This window comes from Cuculus canorus, chromosome 2, assembly GCF_017976375.1.
Source record: "Cuculus canorus isolate bCucCan1 chromosome 2, bCucCan1.pri, whole genome shotgun sequence".
Taxonomy (NCBI): Eukaryota; Metazoa; Chordata; class Aves; order Cuculiformes; family Cuculidae; genus Cuculus; species Cuculus canorus.
Genome location: NC_071402.1, coordinates 15,817,841 through 15,844,996, shown reverse-complemented (window position 1 = coordinate 15,844,996; position 27,156 = coordinate 15,817,841). Strand labels below are relative to the sequence as shown.

The 27,156-nt window shown below is 40.3% G+C and overlaps 1 protein-coding gene across 5 annotated transcripts in view; it reads right to left on the bottom strand.

Annotated features, from left to right (window-relative positions):
• SAMD12 (sterile alpha motif domain containing 12) overlaps positions 1-27,156 on the bottom strand; it is a 170,669-nt gene that overhangs the window by 43,209 nt on the left and 100,304 nt on the right. Inside the window, exon 5 of one of the 5 annotated variants that reach the window (XM_054058490.1) lies at positions 6,970-10,198. The exons of 2 other annotated variants lie outside the window; for them this stretch is intronic. In XM_054058490.1, the coding sequence (XP_053914465.1) occupies positions 10,101-10,198 (98 nt within the window). In that variant the 3' untranslated portion in view covers positions 6,970-10,100. Of the gene's footprint in view, positions 1-6,969; positions 10,199-27,156 lie in introns of those variants that run through there. 2 more of the 5 variants (XM_054058488.1, XM_054058492.1) reach the window with 2 other exon arrangements.

The following is a 27,156-nucleotide window of genomic DNA, read 5'->3' as shown; positions in this document are numbered from 1 at the left end:
TTTTGTAGGCTATGTAGCCGTGTGCAGCTGCTTATTTAAGGAAAGCTTTGAACTCCAAATGAGATGCGCAGATAGAAAACGTTGCAATGCTGTGGCAAATTATGTAAATATCACACACAAGGAAGAACCCTCAAACAGTGATCTTTTTTGTGTTCTCTCTACATTGTCATCAGCGTGGGTTTTAACTAAACAAACACCATTCTGGTGTTGTTATTTGAAGAGAGAATCCAGTGGGAACTCTACTTCTCTGAACCATGTCCTAGATCTTTCAAGCTCAAAACCTCCACCACCCACATCCCCAGACATTTCTACTTTCACCTGCCAAAATTAACCCTTAACTCTGCTGTATCTTTCCACATCTCAAGGCAATTGGTTTCTAGGCAACCACCCCAATTTTCCCCGGCTTGCTTGTTTAATTGAAGCCTGTGCTAAATAACATCACCAAAGAGGACACACACTCTCTAACGTTGAATAATTATTATTAAAGTCACATGTAGACCTTTGGTACAAGGGGGATGGGTACAGTAAAGAAGTCCCCTTCCTAAAATGTCCTCTTATCACCAGCAAACCATTGCTAAATATACAAAGAAAGACCTTTCACCTACTTGTCCACAACAGGAGATCCACATGAAGGCTAGGTCTGTACTGTCTGGTGACCTGCTGCAGCCAGCACTTGCTCTTCCATCTGCCTATCTCCCACCCACAGCACCTGAAGGAGTCCTGCATGGGAGGGAACAACTGAACTGCCCTGGGCTTTCTCTGGGAAGAGATCGAGACCTCTTTCTCCACAGACAGGACCTACAGTTGATCTACTCAGTCTGCCTCAGGAACAACTGGACCACCATTGGAGTTTGGCTCCACCAGACCCAAAATGAGGTCAGTCCCACAGCAGAAATTTTGGTGCAGATTTTCAAGGAGGCTCAATCCAGCACACACCATTCCCACATTGATACTTTGCACTTGCAGCACATAGGTCTGGAAACAGAGCTGGAATTTTTGCACCAATTCCTGAAAGCTCAGATACAAAAGAAACCCCACCTTTCAAAAAGTACAGGCCTTTCTGCTTTCTGCAGTACTGTTGCTCAGAGACAGATCTTAGTTGCATGCTACAGTTCTACACTCTAAATGGAATACAAATGAGTGTGTGTGCTTGTGTACATCCAGATAGTGAGAATATATCTGCATGATAAAAAGAGTGCTGATGTAAACAACAAAAGTTTCAATGCACAAACCCCCTAATGCTTTGGCAATTGTTACCCATTAAAGTGACTGGTTTCTGGCTAGACGAACTCAGTGCATCAGTTCTCCACATTGCTGTGGGAGTCCCAGGAGAGGAGTTAGGAACTTGAAAGAAGCTGGGGAGAAGAAGCTGCAGCAGCCTTCATCCAGATGACCTTAAACTGCTATAGAAACATCTCAAACTGGAGCCTATGTACTAAATACTCCCATTGCTGTGTTAGGTAGAAAGTTGTGATAAGAATCTCACTGCTGCCACAGGCATGGCTACAGTGCTAGGTGCAGAGCACCTGAAAGCAGTTGCTGACTAGGCCTGCTTCACACCTGGCCTTGCACAAGAATTTATGTAACATTCACAGCAAAGAGAACAAAAAAATAGATCTATGTGTTTCTTTGTCTAATGAATGGAAAATAAATGATGCAATCAATTTTTAGGAAAAGCGTTTAACCAGAGAAACAACTTACCTAAGTCTCAGGCAAAGGAGCAGCAGCATCAAACGTTTCCATAAAGTGAAAGCTGTGGAATACGGACTTCTAAAGAGAGCTCTGCCTGTCTTCTTCAAATAACTGCCTGTAAGCCAAATTCTTGTCCAAGCAAATTCTGCCAGGCTGCAGAGCCAGATCTTATAGGCTTGCTTCCTCCCTCTGAATTGATAACATTTAAATAAATGCCTTTGTAAGCTTAGTACCCGATTACTTTATATTCAGAGAAGGAAGAATATTGCCTCAAATTTGAACTGCCTATCTGAATCACTGGCTTGAAAGAAGCTTCTTGTCTCCAACTCCAGGTGTGCAATGCAGTTTTGGTGGAAAAAACAGGCTGCACTATGTCATTGCTGCATACTTCCAGCACCAAGCAAACAAACACTTCTCCACTGTGCCTTATTTTCTCCTTTGTGGCAAGACAGATCTTCCTAAGAGATAAGAATGAAACATTTCACTCAAGATCTTCAAGAACACAGAATTAATTTCTAATACCTGAAATAGCTCTACTGATACACTTGCTTTATATCTCATCCTGACTAGAGACACATATCTCCAAGATATCCCCTGCTAGCTAGCTGATATGACTTGGTCTAGAAGCTCCAAGTGACTAATTGGTAAGAATATATCTTAAAGATAGTGCTTTTAATAATGTGTGCTTGACATCTTTATATATGTTTTGTGCGATGATAAATACATTTTCACCAGGTTTCCATTGATGCCATATGGCAGCTCACAAAAAGCTGAACAAATTAGGTGTAATGAGGCTCATTAAAAAAAAAAAAAAAAAAAAAAAAAGCTGCTATTAAAAGGACTTTTAGAATTTGCAAGATGACTTTCAGGTGGAGGAGATAGCCTGTACCTTGCTCCTCTAGTATTTCTGGTAGATGGCCAGAAATGCCTCTGCCTCTGTCAGAGGTACCAGCAGACTTGTGAAGAGAAGAAATCCTGAGAACACTTGGAATATGAATAGAAGGCAGAACAGAAACACCATTCACAAAGTCAGACATAAGCCAAAATGTGGGGAAATCGAGGGAGATGCCAGCTAATGGGCATGGTAATTCTAGCTTAGAAGTAGGTAAAGAGCTTCAGATGGACGGGTGACTAGCAAGTCAAAGGTACCAGGACAGAAGTCCAGCTGCAGTAGGAGGGTGAAAGAGCTACAGGCCAGAAATGGGAAGAAGGTTCTACTAAGGGTTCAGATGATAGTCTCTGCCTGTCCTCTCTTCCCTTGAGAAGGAAGGGGGGTCAGAATATGTCTTGATCCAACAGAAAAAAACCCTCAAAGTACTGTGGATCAGTATGAAAGATTCACAAAGGGATCACCAGCTCAGGGCAGCAGTGAAAGGCAGCAGCAACAGTTTCTTGAGAAGGTTCTTCAGGGTTGGTTCATACTTCACTAAACATGCAGCCACCTCACTGCCAGACTGTGCACATCTTCAAGGCCAGAGGAGAGGGGGAATCTCGAAAAAGATCAGCCTCTACCATAACAGCAGTTCCTGATTTCAGTCCAGCAGTGAGACTAGGTATTCTCTGGGAACAGAAAGGGCAGCCACTAGAGCCTCCCAGAACTGCAGCACTGTAATGCAATCCCTGCCATCGGCTTGTGACACATGCAAACAATGAGGCAGCACTGCATCCCTTCCATCAGGGATGTCTGAGTATTTACAGTAGCACTAAGGATGCTTTTGTGTGACCCCACAAGCTGTAACATGGACATAAGTACGTCAGGTCTCATTTGCACTGAGGTCACTCTCACTTGAGCCACACTAGTTAGAGAAAAGCATCTTGAGCTAATTCTGTAGTGAAAAATCTGTCTAGAGCCTTAGAGAAAACCCCAGCGGGTATTATTGTGGGACACATCCACTGTTTAATTATTGTTAAAGCTGTGGCTCAGAAAGATTAGGTGGTTTATTATAGTTGCTGTCAGAACCAGCCTTTCTCCCCGCTGCTTTTCACGTGCGAGTGCATGCTTCTTTCCCTGACCTGGCTGAGGACAAGCCCAACGACAACAACTCATATGCTGCTGGAATCACTGGATTAAGAGCAAGTTGAGGTGGTTTTCATTTGTTTGTTTGTTTGTTTTTTTAAATGGTTAGATTTATTAAAGAAAAGGGACCGAAAAGGATCAGAAGAACAAAGGGAAGGACTCCGTTGCCAATTACTCCAAGACAGTCTATCACATTGAACCTAACCCTACTCTTATCTCTATGATAGTAAAATCAGGTACTAGTGTGGCGCTTAGACTTTCCTCACGTCTTTACATTTCCACTTCCCTCTAGCTTTAACAGATTTGCTAGCAATAACAACTACTGTATCTCTAACCTCTGTCCATTTCCTAAAGCTTAGTGCCTCCACATAAACCCATCGCATTGCAAGACTGCTCTGTAGGATCCCTGTTTTAGACATTAACGTCTAAAATAATATCTTCAATAGAAGCAGCAGATGCACAAGGCAGAAATAAAGACATACAGAACAGGAAAGAGGGAGGACAGCACTTATTAAGTTTTGCTGTGTTACAGCTTGTTCTTCCAGAAAGGCTTGCCATCAGCTGTTCCCTAGCACTGTGCATGTGTCTCTTCTGGCTGGAAAGCACTGCATCGTGTGTCAGATGCAGCATCATTTCTCCTGGCTGTTGCTCGCTAAATGCAGTCCTACTTCAGGGTCACTCAGCCTCTCCGCTCAACAGGGCGCTGCATTTCATCTTTATAAAAAACTCTTCCTGGGGCATATTATGTACGAGACCCCACAATGAGAGACATAATATACTAATTAAGTTATATCAGCTGTGTATTTTCTCCCATCCTATGTAAAAGAGTGGTGCGCTTCTCTAAAACCTCTAAGTATACAGACCAAAATGATATCTAACCAGTGGGGAAAAAAAGGGGCCCCACCTCTTCAGGCCATACATCATTAAAAGATCCTTTCACAAGGAAAGCACTGTTGGGCTGGGAAACATGAATAAAGCATATTGGTTCAGTCTGGTCACAAATAGGCAGATAATAAGGAATAAATGTATTAGAAATCATAAAAATAGGGAAAAAAATAAAATTCTTGTTCTTATTTACACTCCATTCAAATATCCAGAGGGAACCTGTGTAGCTCTTCTTTAAATTCCCCAAGCTGGGGAGATGTTTATAAGATTTCACTGCTGCAATTGTATTTGTCTTATTTCATGTTACCACAAAGAGGACTTAAAGCTGATAAAATATACTTCCAAAGAGCACATTAGTCTCCTTTTGGAATGATGAGTTTCCATTAAGACTGACAGGTATTTTCCATAATTTCCCATGGGAGACTATCCCCAGCCTCCTCTAAAAGGTTTTCAAGCCCCGCTGCTGCTGCCATTCACAAGGCACAAGCAAAACACTCTGCTCCTGCTGTCCAATGCCAAGTGCTCTTCAAAAACAAATGACAAATTCTCCAACAAATTGCTACTGAATACAATTTGCCTGCCCTCCTTGATTTTGCTTATAAGGAAAAGTGTTTTGTTCACATTACTCTTCCTGCCAAAAACATATTATCACAAGCTAAAGGGGGAAATTACTTGCAGGAGCTTTTAATTAAAAGAGGGTCGCATTTCATCGCCTTTTTCCTTTGTGATAGACATCGCCATTCCTCCCCTCTCCTTTCCTCTCTCCCCCAAACGAATCTGGGACAAGCTGACATGGTCTTTCACCAAATCTACATCATCCCTGAAATTCACTGTCTTTATACATGCATAATGCTATAAATAACTGTTTCATTCGTTGAGGGCCTACCTGGCACTGGCTATCACATTGCTCTTTTTAGCACTGTGCAATAATTACAAATTATAATTTTCTCATCAATGTGTTTATTCGGCAGTAAGAAATAATTGCAAGGAGCATAGTATCACAGTTTGGCTTTTTTTAAAATTTATTATTATTTTCTTGTCCCATTAATTGCATCTAAATTGTTCAAACTTTAATGTGTTGTTGTTAAGAGCAAAAATGAATTCAAAGCATCTTTTTCTATATTGTTAACTTTTCTCAGGAGTAAGAAACTAGTTCTTCGTGCCCGCCATGGCTCCAAGTGAACTGCTATGTTCATTTTTTCTCAGATAGAAGATGGTGTATGGGTCAGTGTGTGCGGTTTTCTTGCATGATTAGACTCTTTACCTGTGCTTCACTTCTATCTTCACTTCTGTCTAGCTGACTGAAGTATCAGTCAGAAGGCTGTACCAGACATACCAGTACTATTTGTGATCAGATATCTTTCTGGGATTTGCCGCCTAGCAGACCACTGCAAGATTTTAAGACCTTCTGCAGTCATTTCATTTTTTTCTAGGAAGGAGAATTTTCTTTAAGTGGATTCCCTATTCCTTGTGGGGCTGATATATATCTATGAAACATATCTTGCTTTCCTTGCTTAAAAACTTTAGGAGCAGAAGAAGTGTGTGCAACAGTAGGTGTTAAGGGTTTCTCTGACAGCATGAGGCATTTGGATGGTACGCTCCTAAGCTCATTTGAAAAGAAACTACAGGGGTTTTATTTTCACAGTTATACAGCACAAATTTATCACAATTGGAATAAAAGACTTAGCAAAAAACCCATAAGCACCTCCTTGTCGAGAAACCATTATCTAAATAGCCTCTGGGATGTATCACAAGCGCAAAACCACACACTCTTTCCTCAGGAGATGCCTTTCAAAGCCAAGAGGTAAAAAAGGCAGGATAAAATACAGGGTTCAGAAAAAGATGAACCAAGGTCTATACACTATAATTCACCATGCACGAGCTCCAATCCAAACGATGGAAACACTGAGGAAAATTAAGGTAAATCACCCTAAAGAATGAAGTCACTGTGTAGGAGGTTGTGTCCCTTAAACCTACAAGTGGATGCTTTCATTCAAGCATAAAGTAATCGTAACTCACAACATCATAATTCTCCTTAGAGGTTTTTATGTGCTCTATCACAGATGCATTGATTAAAGCATTAGCAGATCTGGCTTATCTTTCCCCTATGTATTTGTGTATATGTGGCCCTGCTCGGCAATGACCAGTTCGAAAGTTGAACTCGGATTTAACATGGCCATTTGCTCTATTGCTATAAATCTCTCTCACCCAAAAATAACTGCAAGAGGGGTGATGAAAGGAGGGAAGCTGTGAGCACAGCCAGTGCTGTAAAAGCATCTCCTGAACTCCACTTTGAATTGCATTTTAGAAATACTGAAGCTTTAGTATCTCCATACGACCACTCTCAGTATTTTTGCAAACATGCTGGGTTACAGACAGAGGGTTGTGCTGTCTTGGCCCTCTTGGTAGAAAAGGGTTGCCATTACAGGACAGCAGAAGCTAAGGCTGTTTAAGAAACGACATTATAAAAGGTATTCTAAGAATCTGAGTTATAAGAGCTGTGGTTCTAGTTTAAAGAATGAGTCCATTAAAGAAAGTGTCAGTAGATGTTTCCCTGTTTATTATGTGCTAGTAAGTCTGGGCTGAATGTGCTCAATTTGTGAGTACAAAGACATTTTTCTTCTAACAGCCAATCTTAAAAGCTCAAGCTGGGATCTGAGAAGTGGGGTGGGTTTTTCATTCTCATACCTCATTACCAGTAAATGTCAATTAATATATACTTGCTTATGTAGCTGTAACTGATCCTTATTATTCTAATTTTTAGTCTTGAAGCGGGTTTGAATACAAGACCCGAAAAACGCAAACCAGACGACAGAGTTTATACAAAGATGACCCAGCACCTATACACTGTAACTCAGCATACGTGAGCACAAACCCAAAACATCTGACTGAAGCTGCAAATGCTGCAAAACTAATAACCAAGATAAACGGTGAAGATACCACAGTTTAGAGTCAAACCCTCCCCAGATGACTGCATGGGTTGTTATTGTCCTCTGGACTTCTGCCAGTATTCTTTTCAGGAATGAGCTGCTCGGGGCTCAATGTATTATCTTAGACACAGCCGCAAAAGAACAGATAGGAAGACTGTGTTATCGTATAGCATCTCTGTCATCACTTCCCTGGTGGCAAGCATATAGTATGGTGAATTTATATTTAACCTATGGCTTAAATGCTAGAAGGGCAGGAGTTTATCAAAATGGCTTTGAGGAACAACTTGTACTCCACCCACATGTGCTGCAAGCCACCAAACTGGCTTAGATCAACCCAACTTAAAGCTGCTGCCTTTCCCTGGGATCAAGGTGGGAAGCAGTTTTAATCAGTAGCCATTCTGCAATGAAATGAGATTTTTAGGATTTTTAGAAGACTATCCTAAATTACAACTAGTTCATAATAATTAGCAAGGAACAACAACAATAAAAATAGCATTCATTCACTTAAAATGATTTTTAATGTTATAATAACTGGTACATAATTATACTAGAGAAGGGCTATTTAAAAGAGGGGGAGAAAAGATAACTTCAAAAGAAGAGAATTCATTCGGTGTTTATTTGCTTCAGGGTTCTAATTACTCTGGAAACCAGCAACCCTCCTGATAGGATTACTGACACGAACACAACTGCAGCTGCAAGGAACGCTGAGCACATCAGGTTTTTAGCTCCATTAAAACAGTCCTCTATAAATACCAGATGCATCTATCTATCTATTACTCTCCCTTCTCAGCACTTATTAGTCGAGCAGTCACAGAGAATATCACAAAAATGAAATGTGTAGCTGTGGCAGAACTGGTGCAGTAGAGCAAGTAATTTGTATCAGGCTGTATAAGAGTTTAAGTTTTATTATTAAGTATATGTCACACATATACTAGCACCAGTTCATCTTTTTTCCCCCTTACAGTTCAGATTTATACACTTATTAATAAAATCCAGACGGTCATTTCAACACCCTCATTTAGCAGAATAAGCCGGTCAAATCTGGTCAGAGTCGCGTGGATTCCATGTGGCAAAGGAGAGAGTCTTGGCAACTTTAATTGTTGCGGTCTAGAGGAGATTTATGATGCTATCCATCCCAGTCCTAGCTAATAAATCACATCTTCCTCCAGTCTTCAGCAGATAGGTCAGACAAAAAAAGGCTGCTAGGTCTCATTAGTGTTCCTGAAAGTGGCACAGAGGTAGGATGGGAGCCACAACGTTTGGCATTGCTTTCACTTTTGCCCATACAGATTCTCAGAGAATTGCTTTACCTGACAGGGTTTTGAAAAACATTAAGAGGAGGATTTTTCCTCAGAAACAGAGGCTGGAGGGACTTGGAGCTGGTGTTCAGTTCTGGTCCCATCACAGATTTCCCATGCAACCTGAAGTATGTGGTTTGGTGACTCGGTGCCTCATCTCCTAAAGAGCAACTCTCACATGATGCTTCCTACCTTCTGCCTTGGTTAATAGGAGAGCTCTTCAGGATAGTCACTGCCTTTTACTAGGCATATGCAGCCATTCTCACCAGGGACTGCAGGGACAACAGCAAGATGAAACAACAGCTAAAAGAGCTGGAAAACATCTTCAAATGTCAATTTTTTTTCATTCTGTCTCTCCACTTTTCTAGAAAGCTAATGAGAAAAATCAATGTTGCAGAGCAGTTAAGCTCTTTCTCAGGTCCAATCTGAACAGCATTAAGGAGAGAAAAGTAAAAATTTTCAGTAAAATAATATTTTTATCAAAACACTCAGGAGACAGGGAAACGTCAAACTGGCAGTTTCATTAAGAGATCATTCTCTAATGGTCCTTCTGCAGCAACACCAGTATAGAAATTAAAATTCTTACATTATAGTCTAAATAACTATGTTATTTTAAGACCTGCAAAAGAAGAAGAGACCCTGCTCTTACAAGTACACTGCATGTGTCCTGAAGCCAGGCAAGACAAAAGAGACAGGGCACAAGCAGCACACTGGTGAAAAAAAGGTGAGTACTGGTGATTTTTCCTGTCATTATAGAGCATCTCTGTAATGTATACAAATACAGAGCCAGTCTAATTCATGTGAAAACATATTTACCTATTACTAATGAAAACATTCCCCCACTCCTCACGCCAAAGTGCATTTTTAACACAAACCAAAAAGACAATCTGTGTGCTAAAGCAGAATGTACAGTACAGTGATCCACATTTAAATTATCTGGCTCAGGAAAGGAGCTATGGTAGTAGAGCACAAAGATTTTCCTCCTACAGGTAGACTCTGCTGAGCTCCCTGGCTGGATTATGTTTCTCCACAACATGAGGCAGAAGGCAGTGCAGACACATCCGAAGACAAGACAAACACAGCAGATGCAGAGACACAAGGAAACAGTGAGACAACATCAGTCGGCAAAACAGCAAGCAGTCAGCACTTCAGTAGCTGAAGCGCTGGCGGACTTCCAGCCAGCAGACACATTCATCAGGTGGGATCTGAAGGAGATTGTGGGGTGATTCTGTAGTAGCTCTCAGAGAGCTCTTCCAAGGAACAGCATAGGTGATATCATCACTTAGGCATGGGTGATGGGACGTGGAATTGCAGCAATGGGGAATGACCTCGCTTATCCATAAAAGTTGCCAGGGAAGGAGGGTGTCTAAGAAGGGCTGAAAGAAAAGAGAAGCAGCTTAGATTTCATATATTCACAAGAGTCAGGCCTGAAAAGGATTCCCAGTCATGTTGGGGGCGGGGGGGGGGAGAGCTTCCCTGAAGACTGCAGAAGTTCACTTTGCTTGCGCTTACAGGCATCACAGAGGTAGGTTCATAAAGACAGTAACACTGGCTTGGAAATATCTGAAGTCTTCACTTACTTGAGTTGCATGTCTAACAGGAGGAAAAGTCTGTATTATATCTTTGTTAACCTTGTTAATGAAAATGAAATGAGACTCAGTGCTGCAAACCCTAATAGCTGGCTATAGCTTAAAATGGCAAATAGTACCTGTTTCTTGAGCAGTCAGTCACGTTAAGCACCACATTTACTCCTTCCTCACGTTTCTGAGATGATGTTCCGCTTTCAAAGGGGAAGAGAGGGAATGAGATACTGCCTGCAGATTCATAATAGCTTCAGTTGTGAAAAAGACACAGCTTCATGGTTTGCCAAGTTCCTATTTTTGTACATGCTTGGAGAAAGCACAGTTTAACAAAACTTCACAATCAGCGATCCTCACAAAATGTTCGGCATGTATTTGCCAGTTCCTTACTGAGCTAATTCATCTTTTAAAAGCAGCTTAGCAGAGATAACTGCTCAGATTTAGATTTGTATTCTTCTGTATGATATTCTTCAGTAGAAATGAAATACTGTGGAGATAAAAACAATCCTATTGTTTCATTAGCCTGAAATATTTCAGATGGGGACAGCAATAAAAATAGATAGCTTTTAGATCTGAGCACAGCAGAAAAACTGTGTTTCATAGTGAGAGTTCAGAATCAGTCTGGCAAATATCCTACTCTTCAAACACAAAAAGTGCAAGTAAGGTCAAGTCAGCACATGGACCGACTCGTTTGGCCAGTGAAGGTCTTGCTGCTCTTTGAGGTTTGTGTGTAGTGCGTCCTCATACACGGGAGTTTCAGTGATTCCCAGTGGTTGCTTTATCTCATAGAAAAAAGCAACCACAAAGGCACATGTTCCATAAACTCAGAAGAAGGAGCCAATCTCATGATCTACACACATGATTTTCCCTGAAGACAAGTCAAGTAAGATGCCATTCACATGTAGATGTCTCAGAGTGTTCTTCCTCCTTCAAACTGCTGATGAAACATCACACCTGATAGGAAACATTTAAGAATGTCCCTTTCTCCAAGTCATCACAAGATTTAAGGAAGGTTGTGGATATCTGTGTGAGCCCCAAACCAGATTTAATCAATGCTTGACTGACCTCCTAACACATTCATTTCATTGTAGAAAAGCTAAAAATTACTTTGATTAGAAAAACAAGCATTTCAGAACCAAAGCAGTACTATATAAAACAGGTCAGAAAACCCCAGACAAACTACTTCTTAATTCCTTTTCATCCTGGGAAGTTACTGAGACTTCCCCAGAGTATAACATCATGACCTGTTAAAGCTTTTCAGCATGACCAGCAGAGTACCCTGCGGCAGCCTATAAAGTCAAGTCATTGGTATTAATGTACAGGAGACAAGTTAGAACTGGAAAAAAGAACTAAAACAAAATAAATTATATACTGAATTTCAATGTTATTGGTGTATATATCTGATATTTAATTTTTAAACTTCTGAGACTTCTGAGGTACATCAGAATTTATTTTGGGAACTTAACTTAAGCAATAAGGCACAAGCTGACAATTTGAGGTATCATCAGAAAGATTACAATGAAATCTTAAAGAGAAGAGCTATTCCCTCTAGGCCAACTAAAGCAGGAATGGCATGTCCTCATCTTCCTAAGTCCACCACAAGCCCTAAATTGTACAACAGCCTACTTCAATTATTCCCCTGCTTTCAGTGTGCTAAAAATAAGACTGATATCATAAACCAATTTTAACTAATATTATAAAGCTAAGAGCATGCCATTGTCAGTAAATGAAACGTAAAATTAATTGTGCTGCAAAAGAGGAAAGTCTTCTGAAAGAATTCACTGCAGTAGTAAATGGTGAGCACCTTGTATGCCCTCAAGCGTCACTGAAGTCATTACTACTCAGATGTCATAAAGCCTGGTTTCAGAGTCTTTTTCAACATGATGTTCATAATTAATTATCAGACAGACACAAAAAACAGCTAGCCAAGCCCCAAGACTCACCAAATGGTAGCTTCCTATGATTTCAAGGGACAGTATTTGGCCTTACACTTGCAGACAGGAGGCTGTTTATAACTAAAGTTTTGACAGAACATAACATTGTCTACTCCAGAGAGACAAAAGGTATAATTTTCTGAAATAAATACAAATGTCATGTTCTCTAAACAAGTGAACATTAACCTAGAGAGCTCAAACTTGAACATGAAAGTAAACAGATCAGAGGAACTTTTGAAAATTTGCACTCTTATCAGCTTTCTACACGGCCTTAAATCGCTACAGCTTACTTTCCCAGACAAACAAGGTTTAACTGCTGTTAGCAATATATGCCCAGTGCAACTATGGATGGGTGAACTGACTTCTATATGCTACCCTCACGTATTAATTACACTACTGTCAGATAGAGTAAGTCTCTTCTTTTGGCAATTGTGTTAAGAAACAGGTAAGCATGGTTGGCGGGACAGCACAGCCAGGGAGGAAAAAAAAGCACCTGGCAACTTGTAAAAGCAGAAGGAAACAAAGATGTTGAAATCCATAGAAGAGAGCACATTCTTTTAGACTTCATCCTCTTTAATAGTTACTTTTTTTCTCATAACAACTGCAGTTCTAACTGGTTAATGAAGCAATAAGGGAGGAATGGATGCGATGCTCAACAGTTTCAGGGCCAATAGCTGCAAGTACAGAGATAACTACTGTGCTCCCCAAGGGTGTGCAAATGCAGGTCTGAGTGAGTCACCGGACAGGCAGGGGAGTTCTGGGACACGAATGGCCAATTTAACAAGCATGCTAATGCCCACTGAAGGGAACAACAATTAGAAGTGCAAGCTGTGTCTTAGGGATGAGATGAAGAGACAATGAGGAGATGCAGCTGTTTAGAAGGAAATGTGTTGAGCTGGCACTGCTTTGTATCTCTTATCTGTGCTCTCTACCACAAACATCCTTACTCAAACATACTGACCGTACTTTTGTAGAAGATGTTTTCAAACCAATCTAGATATAACATGAATACATTTTTATAGGTGAAACATGGTTTTTGAACTATTTGTGTCTTGGCCTTATTAAGCAGAGGGGAATATTGCCTACTACACAGGGATCAATGCTAACAAGTGTTAGTAAAATGTTGTGACTAGCTGGTGCTGGAGAATGAAGAAGCATTAACAGCCTTGTTCCCAACGCTGCTCTTGATCAAAAGAGGTTCCACTAAATGTGTATAATTATAGCAGATTTATAAGTCTAAGAATAATAACCTTCAGAACTCTGTGGCCGTGCTAAGACCACCAGTTCCTCAAACACTTAAAGACAGTGAGTAACTTTGCTTTGTAAGGTCATACTCTGGGATGTTTATGTGCCAGAGTTTTTGCATATGCATTCATGTTTGAAGAACTGGTCCCCAACACCGTACCGCAGAACTCCATCACCATACATAATTTAACACGGCTATGTGAAATTTAGTTTAATATGCAAAGCAAAGATCACATGAAGTGATAAACATTTAATGTTAGTGGAGCTGAAGGTGACACACTACCATAAAACAAAAACTTATAAAACAGTATTTGTTCTACCTGTCATCTTCTGCTAGGTGCCCTGATAACAATATGACACACATGTACTTCCAGAATTAATCTGGCTGCACAACAAAGCCTAAAATTTAAACTAACTGGCCCCAAGGATTTGGATCCAAGAATAGAAGATGCCAAGAGAAAACAGTGAAATCTGATGATTACACTTTTTAGAAGAATGATGCCTCAAATGTGTCGTGCAAAGATTATAAACGTAACCGAATATCCAAAGATCCTCCAGGCAAAGTTTAAAATAGAAACCAGCCTTTAAGTACAAGAATCCCAACCTGAGCCAAAGCTGAGTATATTTTTCTTTAAAAACAACTTTTGCTACTTATTTTCACTGGACAGTCATTAATGTGACACCGACCGGTAGCTTCTTCTTGCTTACACCCAATTTAAAAGAATTAATAATAATTAAAAAGCCTTATACCTACCGGAAAACCAACTTTCTTTCCCTACCAATTTTGACCTTTCTGTTTGGGAGACATTGATTTTTTTTTTTTTTTTTTTTTACTGCCTGTGTTTCTAATGGAGCTTGAAATTAACACGGCTTTTTGTTTACCTCCTAATTTGTGCACCACCATCATCAGTGCTGTCAGCACAGCTCTGGGAATAGGGCTTGTTTACTGCTTCTGCATAACCAGCAGAAGGAGCATAGGAGCAGAAAATAGGTTTGGTTTAGAGTTTTTCTTTTATTTATTTTTTTTTCCCAAGTCCTTTTATAGGGTATATATTAATGACTTCAGTGATAATGTTCCCCATTTTGTCAATATTTCCTAAATAGAACATAGAAAGACTTGAGCTAGCTCAGGGATATGTTGAATTGCTCTGGCACATATGTCATAAAAAGTTGGTATTGTTGTGTCAGTGCAAAGCATCTGCCAGCCTTTTGCATAGTGGGAGTTTCAGCAAGACCCAGCACCACCTGTTTAATGTGGAATATCAGCTAGAGAAATCCCACAGCAACTCATTCTCCAAGTAGCTGCTTTGGCACAACATCCCAATCTCTGCGTTAAGACAGGCCCCCAATACCAGAATCCCCAAAGTGGTACAGGAACAACGTCATCTCCTCTCAGAGATTAATCAAATCACAAAATCACAGAATCATTTCAGTTGGAAAAGACATTTAAGATCATCAAGTCCAACCACAAGCCTAAATGCTCAGGATCAGTACACACACTTACATTCTCGAAGATCTGCAGCCTTACTATCCCTGTAAGAACAAGCTTGTTTCTCTTGGTCACCACCAAAAGGCATGCGCCAAGGGCTGGTAGCAAATTAATTTGGGTAAGTTAACACCCCATTATCATGTCCTTCAGGAACTGTACGGTCCCTACACGATCGGACACATTATGTTCGATTAATATTATCATAGCTCATTGTATAATTGACATTTGTGATATGCTATCAAACCACTCATATTGCCAACTAAAAATAACTCTATCCATTTTCCAGATAGGACTATAAATTCTATGCACTGATTTTGTTTCAGTGCAAAGGGATGGACTACACGATCTGTGAAACCTGCCATATCTGGTTTCCATTAGTATTCAACCTAGGCTTTTTTTCCCTAAGAAACTCTGTGGTCCAAGGTGAGAGAGAACAATTCTGCTCCCAGACATCCCCATGCCATGCCATGCTGCAATCCACTCTTGTATGACATAATCTGTATATTTAGGAAAATTAGTCGTTCATAAAAATATTCTAAACATTTACTTTATTTTGTTATTTATTTTTGTTTTTTTTTAAACCAGATCCACCTCTTCAAGTATTATATCCACAAAACATACAAGTCAGATGACCTGCTTCAGCCCAATCTCAATAACAAGAGCTTCTTGCTGTTCCTGTCAGAAATGTACCCCTCTTTCCCAAATTCAGTACAATCTCCTACTATGCTCCTCAGTTTCCTCCTGCTTATAATATATGCCACTTGATGATTCTCAGAATTTAGTGTTGCATTGATTTGATGCCTTTGATGATGTGCAACATATTAACCATTAGGTATTCCCTAACAGAAATACTGCTTTCATTCCTTATGAAGGATCAAGATCTGTGTTTTAAATAAAGTGATGCGGAATGTTGAAAATCATACCTTAACTGCTCTGTCAACTGTGCTTCTATGTCAAAATAATACCTTTTAGTTAACTCAAACATACAATGTATTCCGGTTGTTCCTTTTTCTGCATTCTCTCCACTCCCCAGATGACAATCTTGTTGATTTCTGCTTGTATCTTCATGCCTAAAGCCTTTTTCCCCTACAGAAGGTCATTAAGTTTCAGAGGGGTTTTTTTCTGCGTGAAGCTAGTGAAATTAGCTTGTCTCTCAACACCGCCCTGTTAGCATCCCAGAGACTAAACAATTCTGTTTCCTCTGGAGACAGGAACTCAGAAAGGTCATCTCTTGACCCAAACAGACTGTGCAAATGCACTTTGTATCCCCAAGGTTGTTTGTGGGCTCAATATAAATCATTATCTAGTAGTAGAAAGAGGAAAGCTAATGTGATTTTTAATACACATCTTCTGGAAAAAACACCCAAACAAAACAACACAACAAAACAAATCCTGGGGATTTAGTTATTCTTCAGTTGAAAAGAACTGTAAGGTATGAGCGAAAAAGAAACCCCAAACAATGCAGTTCCCAGCCTCCTAAACTGACTCGAAGAGGAAGCATCACACTCACAGAGGAAGAGAAGCTGACTAGCCTTGGAAAGTAAGTTACATGGCCTTTCAAGGACAGCGGATGTCCTTGTGGCAGGTTTGTGATGGGGAGACTTGTCCTTTAGTGAGCATGTTCAAAAAGCGTATTCATTTCCTGAGCAATCCAATCTGATTTTAATAATTTGTTTACTCTGGCCTCAGCTACATGGAAGCAAATGACAATGGAGACCACTAAGAGTCTCCTGAGCAATCCAGACTCAGTGGATTTTCTCAAAAACAGTTAAAATAAAAGATACTTGGACTGTACCACAAGCACAGTAGGTCAATTTGGACCTAACAGCATCTCAGAGGAGAAATTTGCCTGCAGAAGATTAGGAAATTATTCTCTCCTCTTTTTCTCCAATCATATAGTGGGAACCATTAACAGTAAACATTTGTCATCTCTTTGCAAATGAAATAAAAGAGCATCTCTTATTCTAACAACTCTGTGGTTAACACAGATGCCTGGAATGATGGGATGTGGTGCTTTTCATTGTACTTGCTGCAGCATTGTACATCTGGTTAACCAGCTCATTCGGGCCACTGCCAAAAGCTGAATGTTGGTCTAAACAGACCATGGTCAGACTGGGAAAACCAATCTCACGGGTAGTTTATCCCTGACATTCAAAAGCAGATCTTTAAGCAGATCCCTGGTCTTATGCTCATAAGATTCAGACAGATCCAGAAGTATGCTGGAAGGACCTCCGTAAGTGTTTAGTAATGATTTACAAAATAAGCTGGTTTGCAACAGCATGCAAGTATTTACCAGAGCACTAAATCAAAGGATCTTAAAGGCATTATCTTAAAATAATAAAAATTATTCAGGTTTGTATTCCTATCCACCTCTATTACAATAATTGTCTTATAAATAGATTCATGCATTTGTCTGTTTTCATTTCAATTTTTGTCAAAGAATGATGTACCAGAATGTTAATGTTATATAATTATATATTCTGTAAATCAAAGCAGCATGGTGTACTGGTTGGGAATAGCACATTTCACACTTCATTACTTCTCCTGCAACTCAACCAATGTTAAGTTCTGAATCTTCTGTTTCCAGTAGTCTGGGTTTCTTCGGTTGTTATTTTTTTTAAAGCATTTCTGTTCCACAGGTGTTTGCTGCTTATGCACAAGTTATACTGCCATCAGCAACAGACATGTGGATGGCAATGGTGAAAATCTGGTGGTTTACTCTAGTAAAGAGAGATACCAACAGAACTGAACAGTAGGTTTGGGAAATGTGTATAGGTATCACAGTGAATATTGGAGAGGGACAGAACAGTCACCAGTGGTCCAAAGTGCAGACTACCATGGAAATGTTACAGCCAATGCACCCAAAAAAACTGACTATGCTATTTTAAACCACAGTATGTGTCCCAAATTCATCAGATTAGGATAAATACCATGTTGCGAGATTGTTATCAGGTTGTAAAATGGTTAGGTGAATTTTTAAATACAGAAGATCATCCAAACTGACCTGCAGAAACATATACAATATGCTTGGTGAATTAAGAGAGTTCTGAAATACTAGTAACAAATATCTCCTACATTGACACCTCTGAAAATGTTATTTATACTGGCCTTTCAAACACAAATAGCCACCAAGGAATGTACATTTTTGCTAATATAGATACAAAAAGATTAAATCAAGATGCTACCAAAATCCACATCTTACTTTGCCTCTTAGTACATTTCTATGCCTATTTGGAAATGGTTTTGATACCTGTACTGAGAACAGGAGAGAATAACTTTGGTTTATTTTGATTTGTAATGCACAAGGAAGTCACAGTGTGTTACAGACTTTGCATTTGTCTCACAAAACTCAGATTTGCTGTGTGCAAACTGGTAGTTTTGTCAGAGTGGCTGAGGTATTCAACCGTAAGCTTAAAACGGAGTTTAAAGAGTTGTGCGTCACCTTTAAAAGATAAAAATCTTTGAATTTATCCATATGGGTTTAAGAATTTATGAATGATGGAACTAGCCATCGGTAAGACATGATCTCTAACCACATCACAAGTGGGAGCACTGGTAGTCTGCAGTGCTTATTTAGTAAGTTAAAGCTGCGCCTGTGGATTTTCCAGGCAGCAGCAGGAGTGCCCTGCTCTCCCACTGATCACATCATGCAGCCTGTGAGCTTCCTATTCTATGTCATAGCAGAAGCACCCTCACAGATATGAAATCTTCCCCATCCAGATCACAGACAACTCAAAGCCTCTGGTTTCACTTCAGCTTCTAAGTAGCAAGCAGACTGTACGTAACAAAATCTGCTGCTTTCAAAGTCACATACAGTGTGCACAGACGGCACCAGCAGGCAAGCCACAAGGTCCTTCCCTAGGAAGTTCTATGAAGCACTCTTATTCACTTGACCTTTTAACTCATTCTGAAGTGGGCACCCTTACTGAAGCTGCTGGTTACACAATGCAAACAACAAACAGATTTCCCAGCGATGCAGTTTTACACCATTTCACAGTGCTTTCCATATTTTAAAGGATATGATCTCTTTTTTAGATAGTAAACAAAAAGCTGCCATCACTGCAATGCCACAGCAGCTTCTATTTAAATAACTTCTATCATCTCCTTCTGCTTACAAGTACTATGAAATACCAAGACTCACAATACCAGCAAATTTTACATATAGATCATCCAGGCAAATAAGGGTTAATTTTCCAGACTGGTATCACCCAGGAAGCCCAAAGCAGACCTAGAGCCAAGATGTCCTGAATGGCAGCTCTACACTGTAACCCCAAGCACATCCTTCCACAGAGGTACTTTTTTCCATGATGTACATTTTTCTTTCCAACTTGGCAGTTTAGCTTCTCTTTAAGACCTTTAATTATAGCTCAAATTATGTTCAATTTATTTTTCCATGGCTGTTTTTTTTCCTGTCTAGGGCTCCACTGTTTTTTCCTCTCTCCAGAAACGCCAAATGCTTTAAAAACTCTTTTGTTGTTAGCAAGCAGGAAAGAAGGAGAATTTCTTGAGAACTGTCTCTCTTTTCCACAGAGGAAACAAAACAGATGTTGTGCTCTCCTCAGGGAAAAGGATCCTATCACACAGCAGGTGTGAGCGAAGACTGCTTTGCATGTGGAGAGGAAAAGAGCAGCATTAAAGGACCTTGCTGGAAAAGCAGTACCAATGGCAAAAGCATTTGCTTTTCCAGCAAGGAAGAGAAGTTCATCCACCTAAAGAAAAAAGTATGGGGAAAGCAGTAGGGAAAACAACACCCTGCTTTGTATTGGTTGGAGGTATAAGGGCTACTGCCAACTTCCCCAATATTAATCTTGCATTTCCCTTAAAGCAACAGCTCCACAAACCAGGGAGTGGCATGAACATATCTACCTTGTTTTTTTAAAAGGTTTAGTGCTTCAGTCGGAAACCAAGAATAGCCTAAAGACTCAAATTCCCAAAACATCCAGAGCAAAATGTGGGTTCCTTTTAAACCTCATTATTTCTGAAGGGGGTCGACAATGGACTTCTTAATACTTTAGGTTGACATCACTGGGTAAGTTACACAACCTGAAAGATTTCTTAAGCCATTCATTGTGACTCCAAAAGATAATTCTAAAAATCCCCAGCACAATAAGAAACAATTATTTAAACATGATTTTGCCTTTTCAAACACCTCCTTTGTGTATATATGAATACGCAGTTAAGAAATAGTCATGCTTGTGTCAACAGCAGTGATCTTAGATAACTCGGAGTGACTACAGAAGTATCTGCAGAAAACACTGCGTATGGCAATAACTATGCAGAAACTGGCATAGTTGGTTCTAACCATTGATTTGATACTGGCCTCGCTTAGGATGAAACAGCCACGCTCAGTTTGTATCACACAGGGAAAGAAAGGTCACAGCAGCTTCTTCTATCGCCATGAAGACTCAGCTACTAACATAAAGAAAAGAAAAATGGTTTCCTTTGGAGTTTTATTTTTTGTCCTCTCACAGATCAAAGAGTATCTTTTCCTGCATGAACTAAGTCATGTTTGCATAAATGTCAGCTCACTTTTAAGGACAGCCTTGCACTACAGGCAACCAGTTTTATCTGCAGAGCTAGATTTAAAAAAAGGAGACATCAAATGAGCTGGTCCCAAGGCTGCTTCCAAGATCAAATTTAAGAAGGAACAGGTGTTCTTAGGCATTATTTATACTCAAATGCAGGCCCAGGTGCACACCTAGAACCTCCAGACTTCTGTCACCCTCCCTGGCATCTTTTTTTCTTTTATGTGGGAATAATGCTAGCAAACAAAGCCCTTTTCACTTGGGAATGAACAACTAAGGTATTCAGATAAAATTTTACTTGTTTAGTTAATCTGTTTAGTTTTGATGGATGCATTTTTGACAAGTTCTCAGCGAGCAAAGCTGGCTGTTTACAACAAGGAGCTACGGGTGCTGGAGGACAAGCAAGACTGCTGTATATTCATGTTTATAAATAGGCAACAGGCAAATGCTGCTCAAAATTGCTGAGAAGTGTTACTGTACTGTATTATGAAACATCATAGCCATATAAATGCATGATATCACCACTGAGTGCAGCAGGAAATCAGTGGAGTGCGGCACCAGAGGTGCAGGAGGAGAAAACAAAGCCAAAGCTACAGCAGTCTGCCTCTTCAGAAATAGCCAAACCTGTGTTCCCAGGAACTTTATGCCCTGGAGCTGACACCACAGGATGTTAATCCATCAAATCATATACTGATGCACCACTCAGCACAGACTTCTGTTTCTTGGAATAACTGTGGCAAAGCTGCACAGGAATATCACAGGCAAGGGCACAGTCACATCTGCACAAACTTTTTACTGCAGGTAACAGTGTTAAGAGCATTGCAAATAAACTTCTCTTCCTCTGAGGACTGAGAAAACAAAAAAAAAAGATAACTTTGTTTTGGGTTGCTTTTAGCTGAGAAGTCAGGCCAGACAGAGTTTGGAAATGGAAACATTGCCTGGAATAATTGCTAGAATTATTAGAATCCAATTCAGTTTTTCATAGGAACTCTATTCTAAAACAACGGAAAGTTAAAAACCTAATAATTTTCTTCTTGTGGCATCATGTTCTAACTGCAGATAGCCATTGTGGCCCCAGTGCCACCTTTCTGACCCAGCAGCAGAGGGAGAAGGCTACAATCTGTGCACTGTGCCAGTACCGCTGCTCTGCAGTGTTCGGGAGGGTAATGGCTCCATCTCCCTGTGTCAGTGGCAGGTCATGGAATCTCAGGAAAGCAAGTAACTTCAACAGATCCTACGCAGCTACACTTGGTAAGAACACAAAAAGGATCCCAAGTTCACCACTGTCTTTACTTTTCTGCTCTCTTTGCAGTGGAATGAAACCTGTTCTGCTGCATGCACGGACCTCTGGAAACACGGAGGAACCAGGGTAGGTTTGTCTCCATTAGCCAAGTGCACTCCATATTTTCTGCTCTTGAGAAATAAACAGATTAATAAGTTTGCTCCATCAAACAATAAATAATTTGTGTGCACAAACAGATTTGATTCACAACAGACCAATGGTGCACGCTATCAATGTGTCAAGCTGCCTGCTGTAAATGCAATGTGTTCTCCAACTATAGGAAAGCAAAGGGATACAGCTGCTGAAGGGGGATGTGAAATTAAAGAGGGAATGAAACGTGTGATCTTATTTAATCACACCTGGTGCTTCAATTTTTCAGCAACAGCACCCTGCTAGACTGTGTCAAATCAGTTCTACAAAGGAAAAAATTATGGATGGAAAATGAATTAACTCTTTCATCCCTGCTGTTAATACGTTACACCAGTCAGAAACATCTTAGCATTGGCTATTAAGAATCCTTTTTTCTCAGATGAAAGGTGCTCAGCACCTGGCTAAATGGAGCTCAGTGGATGATAGTGCTCAGCATGTGCCAGCAGATGAGCATGTGCCTTCCTCACTGACAGAAGCACAAGTCTTGGGTGCATGTATAACCTATTATTATATACAAAAAATCTTTCTGGTCAGAATTAATGTGAAGGACTGAAGTGCCATACTGGGATCAGTCATTTCTATTTGTTTCCTTAGGTGGGTGGCACATATGTGCAGAGAGACAGACAGAGGAAGCAAGACAGCCGGGACAGCAGAATGCAAAAGGGCAGAAAGCAACTCCTCCCTTGCCTTGGCCACTCTGCTCAGCACAGATTTCCTGTAAGATGAAAATTTATCCAAGCCATTACCTGATTTCTGCTTTCTTTTGGGTTTTTCCTTTTAGAAGATTATTTAAGTTTTATTTTGCAGCTTGTGTTTATATTAAACATCAAACATAATTTGATTCTGCAGGCGTTCCGTTGTGTGATCACTATGTCCCATTGGCTAGTCAGACACTATTTCTCAAAGTGTGCCCTATGTACTAATAAATCACTTGTGGTAATAGATAGCAAAGTGCTCTAGCTAATGTAAAAAATAGTAATTATGGTCAAATGTTCCATTCTTCAAAGAAAAGGAAAAAAAAAATCCTTCTACATTATTTCACTTAGCAGCAGAAAATAAAAAGGCATGGTAAAATCAGCTTAACATAACCATCTTAGTATTAAATTCATAGAGAAGAAAATCAAACATGAAAAATAACTAGCAGGCTCCCATTCTTGTCTCCTCATTGAATTAATGTCACAATACAGCACTGGATAAAGTAAGATATACCAGGCCACTGTCTGGATGAGCTGTGTGTTTGGAGAGCAGGTAATTTTTTGAGGGAAGTATCTCTTTATGCAAGTGCTACCTATTTAGAAATTCGTATTTACTAGGACAATATTGTCTCACGAAATGTCTAGGTTTTTTACAGAATGGATTCAGCCAATTTACTGAAAAACCAAGGCATTGAAGCAAATACCTCAGAATAGTTGCAAGAACATCTTAGTCTCTTCATCATTACCTGTATAACTCATACTCAAAGAGATTATCACACCAACGAGCAAGCACTATTTTTTTTTCTTTTTTAAGATAACTAAAAAGGCATTGTAAAAGACCTCCATAAATAGAAGATGCTAACACTGAGACATGAGGGATTAATTTAAACCACAGTTATTTAAAATGCTGAATGTAATCACAGTTCAAATTAACAAACAGGAACCCTTGGTTTATATCATTTTTGTTCTTGTTTTGCATTTTTAATGTGTGTTTTCCTTTGGTGGACAGAACCATAGATAGAACTGGACTTCAAAAAGATCATCTAGTCTATTTCTGCACTTTAGGCAAAGACAAATATCCTTCAAGGTGACTCTTACCTATTCCTCACATCTACAACCCTCCTCTACTCGTGTCTTTTTCCAACTTTGTCTTTGTGTCCTGGACCAAATTCTTTCAATATTTCTTCGCTGGTCTTTTCCAAATCCTTGCTCACTCCTACAGCTCCCTTCCCAGCTTTCTCCAGTTTGTCTATATTATTTCATGGTGTGAAGCCTGCTGTGGACTCTATCCCAGCAGAGTGACAGAGCGCCAACACAAAAAAAGTTAAATATATCCTACAGCTTACATGCAAGACTCCCATGCTAAGTCTGGTCTCTTCCCCATTTTCTCCCCCAGTCATATCAGGCTGTTGACTCATATGCAGCTTGTGATATCCCAACACCACATGCTCTCTCACAGTGCTGTTAACTACTCAGATATCCCTTGTCTAGATTAACACACTTTTTTTCCCTTCCTCACTGCAGGCCTTCTAACTTACATTTGCTGAATTTCCATCTTATCACTTTAACCATTTCTGCGTTTTATAAAGATCACTTTGGACTCCAAATCTGCTCTCCACAATACTATTGGAAAACCTTTTGGAGCCTATAGTCCCTTGCATGTTGTGCTCTCCAGTCCATTCTCCAAGATACCAATGAAAACCATGAGCAGCATGTGACCTGGACCAGAATCTAACAGCACTGCACTTCAGGCTCCTTCCCCATATGCCAAGCAAATAATAATAATTATCCTCGAACACAGGACTTCAACTAGCCCTTTGCCTGCCTCACAGTAATTTTATCTATATGATTTTTTTCCCTATTTACTTATAGGAAGGCTTATATGCCTTTCCACCACACTGCCCAAAGCCTAAAAAGAAGACATACCCAGTGCTTCTATCTGCTAGACTTCTTATTCCATTCAAAAAGGAAATTAGAGAGGTTTGACACATTTTTTCTTAACAAATGCACACTGGCTGTTTTTCTATCAGCTTATTATCCCCTAGGTGTTTACAAATTGATTAATCATTTTCTGCAGCATTTCACCATGTATCAAAGTTAAGCTGACAGGCTTCCTAATTTTAAGTTTGCCCTTCCTCATCCTTCACATGTTGTTAAAGATAAAAGCTGAAGTTCAGGGATGGTCTCGTCTGACTCTCAGGTACTCAGAGGTCAATTTCATTAGACCCCAATGACCTGACTGTATCCAAATTCCCTCCAAATATTTCACCTGCTTATATTCTTTTCCCTCTATTTAACTGTTCTAAGCACCCCATCACAATTAACCTGTTTGGGAAAACTGAATCCAAGAAAGGCTCAAGCATTCATCCTCCTCTTTGCGACCAGCTTCCCCCTGCTTGTCCACAAACGAACAGAACTCTAATTTCCTTCATCTTTCCCTTACTTCTATAGTTTTGAAAAACCTGAATTTCAAAACCTCTTGTAATTGCAACTCATTAAACTAGGTGTTTGTGCTACTTATTAAATTCTTCCCTTAGCAATGCATTTTCCTGTTCCCATTAGTTATAATACTCCTGATTTCCAAATAATTGCAGAGGGACTGAAGTACTTGTGATATTTTGTGCCTTCTTCCTTCAATGGAACAGTCTGCAGCCATGTTTGTAGTACCTTGTCCTCCAAAAACCTGTCAGTTTCCTTGAACTTTCTTTTCCCTCCCTCCCAGCCCTTACCTATCAATTCCAAGGTTCAAACAAACCAGATCTTTTAAAGTCCTTTGCCGTTATTCAACTGCTTTTACTCATTCCTTCCTCTCCTTCAGATCAGAAACTCTTTTGTGATTGCCTTCTGCCTCCAAATTCTCAACCACTTCCTCCCCATGAGTCAGAATGAAGCAAAAGGTAAATTCCATCACTAATTTCTGTTCCTCAGAAACAAAAGTAACCCATTTTAGATTTTAATTGTTATTAGACAGCCTGCACAAGACTCAATTGACCAAAGGTAGGCATTTATTCAGCTTGTTACTTCAGAGAAAAGATCAGGATCTCCCAGAATGAGATTCAACTTACACCACCGTAGATGCCTAAAGCAAATCACATAAACATCTCTAATGGTTCCTATTTTTCCTAGAGTGACCCACAAAGGGAAGCTCAGGCAATTAGCTCACCCACTGGCATCCATCAATCACAAAACTGTGCAGGATGGAAGGCATCTCTGGAGGTCTCTAGCCCAACCTCCCACTCAGAGCAGGATTAGCGTTAGAGGAGGTTGCCCTGGGCCATGTCCAGTCAAGTTTGGAATACAAGGATGGAGATCCACACCTTTTCTGGGCCCATTCCATGGTTTGACTACCCTATTTTTCACCTTCCTGTACTTAGTTAGAATTTTCTGTATTACAACTTGTGCCCTTTGCCTCTTGTTGTGGCCCTGTGCACATCTGGGAAGAATCTGGTTCTGCCTTTTCTGCACCCTTCCAACTGGCAGCTGCAGACACCAATAAGACCCTCCGGAACTTGTCTTCAGCCTGAACAAACTCAGCCCTCATCCTCTTCTCCTACATCACATGCTCCAGCCCCGACCGCCTTGGTGACCCATTCACTGACTCAGTCTAGTTTTTCAGCATCCTTCTTGTACTGAGTGCAAAACCACACAGATAGCTCAAGGCGGCAGCTCACTAGTGTCAAACCGAAGGGAACGATCAGTTCCCTTGACCTGCTGGCTACACTGCTGCTTCTACAGCCCAATACGTTTTTCTCCTCCTTTGCAGTAAGGCCACTCTGCTTGTTGTACTTAAATTGTAGTTCACCATGACCCCAAGGTATTTTTCAGCAAAGCGCTCCCCAGCCTGTCAGCCCCAGCCTGTCCTGGTGCAGGGGGTTATTCCATCACAGGTGCAGGACTCTACATTTGTGTTTATTGAACTTCTTAAGGTCTCTGTCAGCTTACTTCTCCAGTCTGTCAATACCTCTCTGAGTGATAGCACTGCCCTCAAGGACATCAGGAGCTGTCCCCAGTTTGGTATCATCTCACAGATTTGCTGAAGGTGCATGCTGAATTATCATCACATTCCCTAACAAGGGTATTTGGGCAGTGTTGTCCCCTGTATCAACTCCTTAGGGATGCCACTGGGTTCTCCACCCACTTCCTGTCTCCTTATCCATTTCATAAATCAGCAATCTGGCTACAAAGGACACTTGGGAGACCATGTCAAAGGTAGACCATGTAAAGTCAAGATATACAACGTGTGCTGCCCCTCCCTTGTCCACACAGCCAGTTCTTTCATCGCAGAAGGCAATTTTGCCTTCAGTAAATCCATGTTGGCTCCTCCTGGCTACCTTCTTGTCCTTTGTGTACCTGGACCTCTAGATCAGAAAAGATTACTTGCTCCCCTGTCCCCTCCATACAACTGCTTTCTGTTAATAGCTCTTTATGGTTAAA